Genomic DNA, 10,117 nt, shown 5'->3' on the forward strand with positions numbered 1-10,117 from the left:
AAAACACGTACATTTAGAAAAAAAAATTGGACACCTTTTAAAGTACTTCGTGTAAAAAGTATCTATACAGCTTACTAAGTAATTTAATCTGAGAATATATTTTACCACATCAACAAGTAAAAAACGAGCTGGATACAAGTGATTATAATAATTACATCATTGAGACTCTGGGTGATTCCCACGCAGGACCTTGACACAATGATTGACTGAAATATACAACCAACGAAATAGGTACCTACTACGCAAAAAATGAGGTGTTGGTGATGCGGACCTCTTTGCTTATTTAAATTCTGGCAGTTAATAGTTGAAGACCAGCTAGGGGCTACTGCCTATGTTATGAACAACGTAAAGCAATTAAACTATGAGTATCCGGGAACAGATTTCTGAAGTATAGAATAACATTTCCGGTTTTTTTTATATAGTAAAGTAGGTTATTTTAAACGCCGGCGATATAAATAACTTTATAGTTATTTCCGTACCTATGCTATTAATCTCGAGGGGTTATCTTAACTTCACCGGATGTGTAAGCGAGCTCACGGGCCCAACCTGAGAGAATTTGCTAACACTAGCCCTAGCAAGAGCAGTGCTTCGCAGAATCTATCATCGGATCGGAATCGCCACCCACTGAGAAGATCCGGCGAGAAGCTCAGTGGGCTCATGCACTGATGCTGCATTAGCGCCCAGAGGAAGTCTCGTCGCGAATAGACTGACTTAATCTCCTGGTAGTTCCAAAACAGAGTAAATTTTTCTCATGTTAGAGTTATGAACTTAAAGTTGTATTTAGATTTGTCCATTAGGTCTTATTTCCTTCAGATACAGAGCAAAACGCACTGGCAGCTTACAGCCGCTGAGAAAAATCAATTGCAATATTCCCGCCTTCCCGTCGGTTGTCATAGCTACGCGTAAACAGTGTCGAGACGCGGTGCTCGGAAGTGCACGTTGCGCAGCTCATTTTCGTATTTGATTTACCGAAATATTATTGTGCATTGTGTTGTGCTATGGCCGAAGAAGGTGCCGCAACGCAGGGAGGCGCCGAAAAGGTGGTCCACACGTATCCGTTAATAAGAGTGAGTGGGTTCATTATTTAATACATAGTTTTTTATAATCGTATGTAATAAAAATATTGCCATTAATCAAAATACTTTTGTTTACATATTGATGCAAGATCTCTAGTTTAAAATGTTTTTTCTATGACACTCGTTTTTTTTTTAATATTTAAGGGATATCCTGAAATCTGTTTTTTTTCTTAATGCGTTCTTACTGCAGGTATGACTTGTAAATAAAGAGCTTTGCAGTTCCATCTACATTACCTTTATTGAGCAACAATAAAGTTATTACAACATTAAAGTTGGCGGTTTTGTAAATTGTCCTAACTTAGACAAAAAAATATATTACCTATACGTTACATGTATTTTGATCTCTCACCCTTTAGAATTTATGTAATGAACGGTGGTAGGGCGTATTGTGAGCCTGCATGGTTGAATAATATCGCCCTGCCTATTTTCTATGCGAATAACAGTCATGCGTTCGGCTATGAAGTAAACATACAATCGGTTGAGACTTTGAACTCGTGAAATGAGCAAGCGACGTATCTCAAGGTGGCTGGCGGACTATGTGGTTTCCGGTAATCGTATAACACCAGGTGGGAATTAAAATCTTCAACCCACCTAGTGCTTTAAGGGCTACAAACTCCATATGAGTCGGTATTACTATCTTACCCATTTCTGACGCGAAGAAATTAGGTGGTACAGTCTAAAGAGCGATTTACCACTATCAAGCGAGTATTTTTTATTTTGTTTTCCTACCTAAGCTGATAGCCTTGAGAGGCTATTTCAGCGTAACCTTAACTAGTAGGTGAGCTCACGGGGCTCAAACCTGACGACGTTGCTAACACGAACCCTAGCAAGAGCCATTGCTTCGCAGTATCACCACCGGATCGGAAACTTGACTCACTGAGAAGATCCGGCTTAATTCGCTCGTCGAGCCCTTGATCGCAAGCGACGGGTTCGACGAGGACGGTCACCGGTGCTTGTGGTACCTAAAAGCACCGTTAATGGATCGGAAGGATCCGTAATGACGTGTTTTGGGCGACATCGACTATTTGCCATTCGGTCTACAGGATCGAGTATGTAAGCGAGTATCAGAATTCGACCTAATATCACAGGTTAGGCAGTGGCCTTGACGTCCTTACGTCTGTAATAGGGGCCTCGGTTACAGAATAATGTAATGTTGAAATAAAAACATAGTTAAGTCGTTCTAGATTTGTTTTATTTTTGTAAAAGTTTATTACCGCGTAAAAATATGCAACATATTAAACAAAGTTACGAATTTTGCAATAGTGATACGTTAATTAATATTAATAGTTGTTTTGTATGCATTCCTACAGTTGAGTTTTGAAATAGTTATGTACCATTTTTTTTTATTGCTCAGGTTGGCGGACGCGCGAAAGCCATAGACATCCACAACGTAAACACCAACCCGCCGTCAGACATGAGTTCTAAGTCCCAGTTTTTCACTACACAGCCCCAATAGCGCCGTACGCAGAGAGTTGAAATATAATATATTTAATAATAACAATATATTTAAATCAATGGCCGTGCGTGTTTGTATGATCATTGATAACACCTCCGAGTCCTTTTTATATTGATATTTGATACTCATTGAGGCATTGAAATATTGACGACTAGGTTATTTATTTAATTACAAACGAAACAAAGAAATAGGATGTTTTAAAAAAAAAATTAAAATATTTTAGTTCCGAAATTAATAATTTTTTTGGAATTTCGTACTGGTTCGGATATAACACAGTCCCTTCTAAGCGACGTTATTGGGAGGTAGTTTGGGTAATTTCTGTATTTTATACGGACATATAATAAAAACATACCATAGTTATTTACTTTTTTAATTTGTATTAAATGCCACAGCTGTTTGTGTGGTCATGAGCTGTAATTACAAAATATTTATTACTAATTAAAAAATATATTTAATTTAAATACATACATCCAAATGAACATCTGTTGCAAAAAGTTTTATTAAATTAGAAAATAATAATAATTGTTAATGGGATCAAACATTTATGTTTTTAGCCACGAACAAGCGGAAGTAATTTAGTTTTTATTTCGTACAAATGCAAGTAGGTACGTATGTGTGTAGGTGTAACTTCGTTTAATTTTGAGTTATAAAAAGATTGGCCTCAAGTAACTACAGGTGGATACGTAAGGCCAAATATCGGAGTCAGTGAAGTAAATTTGTGAAGTAATGATCAGCGTTTCAATATGAATTACTACAGGCTTAGTCTTGTTTTTGTCAAGGCCACGCGATAATGCCCATAAGGATCAAAGACCATCACGCGCTTTCGTGTTCAAAATGAGCCCCGATACGAGTCTTAGCCGGCTATCAGAGGCCAAAGATACCAATGGATCAACGAATTCCATTTAATCAAATATTTTCGTGTAATTCACGACCTAGCCTCTACCTATTAATGTATGTTTGGAGTATTTAATTCGTTCAAAGTATTCAAGATAAAAGTTCCCCTTTTCTATTTGATATGCTTGCTGTAAATATATTTTTTTTCTAATCAGAAATTCGCGTCGTAATATAAAACCCGTCACCTGTCGAGCTTTTCGACGAAAAACTGGTGGATCAAACGACGGTCAAGCTCTCTCTAAATAGACAAAGACGAATATCAAATAACGTAGATATCGCAAATCACCGGATATCACAATGTAAACAGATCTCTCCGCACCGCAGGTACGACAAAAGACAGATACGTATTTAGGATTTGAAATTGTTCAAATTAGTGGTCAAATGGTGGTGATATATTATTATAAGCCTTTATGGCTCTGTAGGTCGCCGCGCGCTCCTTCGTATTTCTGTTCCAAAATCATAATTGGTACAAGCGCTCATTGGACTTAGATACATTTATAAAGTTCAAGGTTGGCACGGGTGTTATTTAATTTTAACAGGTGGTGTCTATGTTCATAGTTTTATTTATTTATTGCTTAGATGGCTGGACGAGCTCAGAGCCCACCTGGTGTTAAGTGGTTACTGGAGCCCATAGACATCTACAACGTAATTCGCCACCCAGCTTGAGATATAAGTTCTAAGGTCTCAGTATAGTTACAATGGCTGCCCCACCCTTCAAATCGAAACGCATTACTGCTTCACGGCAGAAATAGGCAGGGTGGTGGTGCCTTATTTATTATTTATTCATTTATTTATTATTTATTTATTGCTTAGATGGGTGGACGAGCTCACAGCCCACCTGGTGTCAAATGGTTACTGGAGCCCATAGACATCTACAACGTAAATGCGCCACCCACCTTGAGATAAGTTCTAAGGTCTCAGTATAGTTACAACGGCTGCCCCACCCTTCAAACCGAAACGCATTACTGCTTCACGGTAGAAATAGGCAGGGTGGTGGTGCCTACCCGTACGGACTTACAAGAGGTCCTACCACCAGACTCCGGTTACCCGTATCTTGATGGCTGATGTTCAGTGATTTTTCGAGTAGAAGTATCGAATTCTGGAGCGAGCCGTCCATTATAATATTAGGTATACATGAACAGAAATTTGAACCATTTCGATTTGTTTACATAATTTAAATTTATAGACTTACGTAATAACGCCTAAAAAAAAAAGAAATGAAATTACCTTCGGAGAGTCCGTTCCGTCATCGCGAGCACTTAAAGTGTTTGCTTTGGCAGGTGGACGCATTCTCTCGTTTCCATTTCATTACAGATTCATTTATTATTGTTAATTACTAAAAATATAAGTTTCGATTGGTTTTGTTTATCTTATTTGGTACTTTCAAGTACGTTTTATCGAAACGGTTTTTTTTTATTCAAAATTTGTTCACAATACGTATTCAGTCATTCATTTTTAATTTATTATTGTTATAAGTAGTAAGTTTTTTATGTGTGCCTACGTCATACTTTATAAGGTTTTAATGGCTGAATCCTATAAAACTATAAAATAAATATAAAACATCAGTATCAGCTTGTTTCTATTGTTACTATTGAGTTGCGTTTTCAAGCCCAAGCCACGCCCAAAACACGTCATTTCGGATCCTCCCGATCCACTAACGGTGCTTTTAGGTACTTCAAGCACCGGTCACCGTTCTCGTCGAACCCGTCGCTTGCGACGAAGGGCTCGACGAGTTAATTAACCCTCAGACACAGCCCACTGAGTTTCTCGCCGGATCTTCTCAGTGGGTCGCGTTTCCGATCCGATGGTAGATTCTGCGAAGCACGGCTCTTGCTAGGGTTCGTGTTAGCAACGTCGTCAGGTCTGAGCCCCGTGAGCTCACCTACTAGTTAAGGTTACGCTGGAATAGCCTCTCAAGGCCACCAAATTAGGTAGGAAAAAAAAATAAAAAAATAAAAATAAAAAAAAGCTTCACGTATTAATCTTATACCTTTAAATAAACGAGCAATTCTTGTATATGAATATACAATGACATATAATCTGAATCTCGGAAACGGCTCCAACGATTTTCATAAAATTTAGTATATTAATCTCATCTTATACCTTTAAACGAGCAATTCTTGTATATTTATATATATTGGTATATAATCTGAATCTCGGAAACGGCTCCAACGATTTTCATAAAATTTAGTACCTATATAGGGGATTTCGGGGACGTTAAATCGATCTAGCTACGATTTATTTTCAAAAAATGTTGTTTTATTCGTGTTTTCAATAATCAACTCTTCCCGACATCTATTGGTGAATAATAATACTATTTTTCTTAATTGAGGGCAACTAACCTCTTCAAAGACACAACAAGACGGCGTTATAAAAAAAAAACCGAGCAAGGCTCGGTAATCATCTACTTATTCAACAGTTTAATAACATCGTTTCATTTGTTCCCAGCATTCAGATATGTCTGAAGAGATGCGGACGGAGGCAGTGGAACTCTCCGTGACGGCTTGCGAGAAATTCGCACAGAACAATGAGTTGGCCGCGAGAATGGTCAAAGAGTCCATGGACAAGAAGTTCGGTCCTGCCTTCCATGTTGTCGTCGGCGAGAGTTACGGCTTCGAAATCACGTACGAGTGCACAACCATATGTTACATGTATTTTGGCGGGAACCAAGCGATTTGCATATGGAAGTGCTCGTAAGCTGTAACGTTTTTTGGAAACGTTTCTGTGACATTATTTAAGGAGAGAGTTTATTTTGTGTCGAATAAGGTACGATTCATTTTAATTATTGTAAATACTTTCATGAATTCTCTTGATAAACGGAAATAAAGATTATTTACGAAATCAACAGGGGATATACTTAATGGTGTAGATTTTATTTTGTTAGATTTAATGAAAAGATTTAAAGCTATTTTTAATCTGTAACTTAAATATTTCTGTGTATGTGTAAACATAACAATTGTAATATAAATGTTTTTTAATGATATACATATATCTATTTAGTAATAAAGCTATAGATTTATTTTTTATTATTTTAAATGTAATTTACTCCAATATACTTTATTCTCTGTAATTAATATATTTATTAAAACAGTCAAGCTACTGCTTTTATTGGAAACCAGAGAGCCGAGAGTAAGCCGGTGAATCAAAAACATAACAGATGTTTCAAAATTACAAGTTGTTATAACGGATGTGTAATGCTGAAATAAAATGGTTTACTGAAGCCGGACCCAAATGTCTCTTTATTGAATAAGTTTAAATGTTATCGATTCGGCACATTGATTTATGAAAATCACCAAAACAGCCTCATTGATAAAGATTAGCTGTGTTAATTACGTGTGTGTCTACGTGTCTATTCGTGCTTAAATGAAAACTTCTAAATCATGATATGCTGGAGGGTCCTTTTGGTATGTATAATCATCTCTTAGTAGGCTGTGATTTTGCGAAGTTTTAATGGGGTTTTTTTATTTCGAAAAGTTATATGACGCTCGGTAGATACATAGCGGTATGTACTACCTACCTATTTACCTATATTCATGTTCAATTTACGTAATTTTTCTTCTGTTCTAAAGGATTTCAAAGGCTTCTAGCTTACTTTTTGTACTTATTAGCTACTTTGACTTACAATGTACTCTACCAGCAGTAACGAATACGTACTTACTTACGGCCGTTTTCAATAACCTATCTATCCCTAGTTTCGGTTACTAAAGATAGACAAATCTATATTTTTGTCCTTACTTACGTTCCAATAACCTATCGACGGGCAGCAGTTCCTATCGGATTTATCTATCCATCGTCGGGAGGACGGATAGCCTGCTAAAGATAGAACGCTCATACAAATCGTGCTTACTTCCGTTTCAATATGAGTTTTAAGTAACTCTCCGGTAGGCGGCGCTATCTCTAGTATGGGCATTCGCTTATCTGTCAAAATCGGCCGGTTACATGTTTATCTTTCGAAAGTAAATCGCTATAATTTAATAATTGTTTCTCTTCATATTGGCATATTGTAGCAGTGATGATAGTGATATGGAATTATTTCAAATGATAATGGATTGTGATGCAGATAGTGATAGTGAGGCCGATATCATATGGTTAGGAAAATAAAGATCGTCTGAATTACATGGCGAAGATCAATAATTACGAATTTCACTATAGATTTCTGAGCAAAGGTGTTGTGAATGAATTGATTAATTTAATGAGACCATATTTGAGTGTAACGTCAAAAAGGTAAGATAAATTTTAACCATAAAAGTACTCGTTATTACAACTTATATTTGGGTCGACTATTATCAAAGCCGGCAATCTGACTTTTGGATAATTATTGGTAAATCAGAAAAACGAATTATTGACTTTGTATTCCATTGGCAGTCACAAAACTCTTCGGAACGACATCTTAGATAAATAACAGGTTAACTATTAACCTTTATTTAATGCAGGTTTTGAACCGTATTCTTTGAAGGAGACGATTATATTCAAATCAATCTGTATTGACATATCAATAATATTTTTTTGTCCAAATGCACAGATTGCCACCTTTGATAATAGACGACTCATTTGTTTATAGCAATAGCAAAATTATACCTAATTTTTGTTGTGTTACAAAATCACACTCAACAGGAATTCTATAATACTGCTGGATTCCCATGGTGCCCTAAATGACATTCATATACTAATACAATAACCTGGTAGGCTATTTACCTTCATTCTTATTACACACTGATACCTCTACATTTTATATTTGTGTTACAGATTCAAATATAGGAGAGGAATTTAGAAATGGAAAAAGAGTATTTTGAATGTGTAATTTGTGTGCAATGCATCATTGATGTTTCAAAATGTTGTTGCTTGATGGCCTGGGTCTACTCATGATACAACTATAATTAACCATTCCGATTGAAAAGGTATTTCTTATTTATATTACCTTATTTATATTATTATTATTATATATTATTATTATATTTTTATTTATTTATATTATATATTTAGGTGTTTATATGAATTTAATATGACACTATTATAATAAATTATATACATATCAAGAGAACATTGATAACAAGGTGGACTTGGAAATTGCTATTTGCTTGCCGATAGAGGCTATCCCCACAACCCTATCTTTTAACGTGATTAATTAACCCACATACTCAATCGGAACGATTTAAAATGAATCACATATTAAAACAAGAAATACTATAGAGAGGTAATCTTTTTTTTTAGTTAAGAGCTTGTTATACTGTATTGTAAAATAATTTAAGCGAATAATGTATAATTTTCAGATGCATTGGTGTTTGTCAAAGAAGACTCCCTGTACATCATTGAAAAGTAGATTAAAACTAGAAAATATGCAAGCTGTTATTATAGCTGCCATGCTGCATAATATCGTTAGAAGTATGAATTTAGAGGAATTAGAATCAGAAATTACAGTCGCAGATACATTACAGGAAAATAATATAATTGTTCGTAACAAATTTTCAAAACTTACATCTGAAATACAACTATGTACTTATAAATAATTGCTTCCAAAGATAATTTATAAAATAAACTCCAAAGATAATTTGACTATTTTTTATTTTCCAAAATGATAATTACATGGTAGTTAGTACATGCAAGATATTTAATTTAGAATTTGTACATATACTTAAAAAACTATCTAACATAAAATTATTATTGCCTACTTAATTTATGAAATTTAATATTCCTTTTAAGTAATTTTTAATTTTTTAAATTATCTAAATCTAACTTAACTTTTGCTACAACAATCTCCTTTTCTTTATTTTCCAAGTCAAGTCTCTTTTTTGCTATTAGATATTCTGCTAATGCATTGTCCCTATGCTAGCCTTGCATTTCTTTTCTTCCATCTTGTTTCCGCTTGGCTGTAAAAGTGTTAAAAATATTATATGTGACCTACAACAATGTGCATGCTTTATCCAAAATTTCATCTGCAATCCTTACCACCTCCAGCCTGTAACAAAGAGCATAATTATTTCAAATACTACGGCAACCTGAAGAAAAAATCATGTTTATCAATGTGTTATTAGAGACAAACAATCAACTAATTATACTAACCTTACTAAGGTTGTTTCTTATGTTGCCGTAGCGTTCTTTAAATTTTCCCATTTTAGTCGAAGCTGCGATGGAGTTCGTGGGAAACGACGAATCGACGAATTAAAATCATTTACAAGGGTTTGCCAAGCCTGCTCCTTCAATTTATTGTTTGTGGCATTTGTTGCCTTAATATTGAAATGTTTTTTCGCCGCCACCAGTTCTGCTAGAATCATCGTCTCATCTTTTGTCATGGGTGCTGCCTTTCTTGACTGAAAAAGATATATTTTCTAAACATGAACTCAAAGTTTTCAAAGTAAAATTATTATTATCAATGTAGTTCATAGATACTTACAGAATTCATTTTATTTCACTGTAGCTCTTTAATTATAAACACACTTAGAATTATAAACGAAAGTTTTAAAGCGTTTTGGAGGTAAGTCATCATCTAATATAGTAGGTAAACAATAGAAAAACACAAAAGAAACTGATCACTGCTTATTGGCAAACGGACTGTCAAAACGTTTCGTTTCATAATTTCGACTAGGATAAAAATAGCAATACGTCCAATTTAAAAAAATCTACATATGTTTTTATTACTTTTTGTTATAAACAAATGTGTTTATGATAGTCTACAATATGCTGGTTAAATTAT

General features: G+C 35.0%; 1 protein-coding gene and 1 long non-coding RNA gene across 2 annotated transcripts; one reads left to right on the forward strand and one right to left on the reverse strand.

Annotated features, from left to right (window-relative positions):
• The first annotated feature begins 361 nt into the window (after positions 1-361).
• Positions 362-6,521, forward strand: LOC101738776 (dynein axonemal light chain 4). Its single transcript, XM_004921537.5, has 2 exons — positions 362-1,067; positions 5,875-6,521. The coding sequence occupies exons 1-2, from the start codon at positions 999-1,001 to the stop codon at positions 6,121-6,123; spliced, it is 318 nt and encodes a 105-aa protein (XP_004921594.1). The 5' UTR covers positions 362-998; the 3' UTR covers positions 6,124-6,521.
• A 2,450-nt stretch (positions 6,522-8,971) lies between these two features.
• LOC134199564 (uncharacterized) lies at positions 8,972-9,977 on the reverse strand. The gene is made up of 3 exons (XR_009974112.1): positions 9,818-9,977; positions 9,487-9,734; positions 8,972-9,382 (listed from the first exon to the last, which is right to left on the reverse strand). It is a non-coding gene; the product is annotated as an uncharacterized LOC134199564 (long non-coding RNA).
• Between the last annotated feature and the right edge of the window lie 140 nt (positions 9,978-10,117).

Source organism: Bombyx mori, chromosome 10, assembly GCF_030269925.1.
Source record: "Bombyx mori chromosome 10, ASM3026992v2".
Classification (NCBI taxonomy): domain Eukaryota; kingdom Metazoa; phylum Arthropoda; class Insecta; order Lepidoptera; family Bombycidae; genus Bombyx; species Bombyx mori.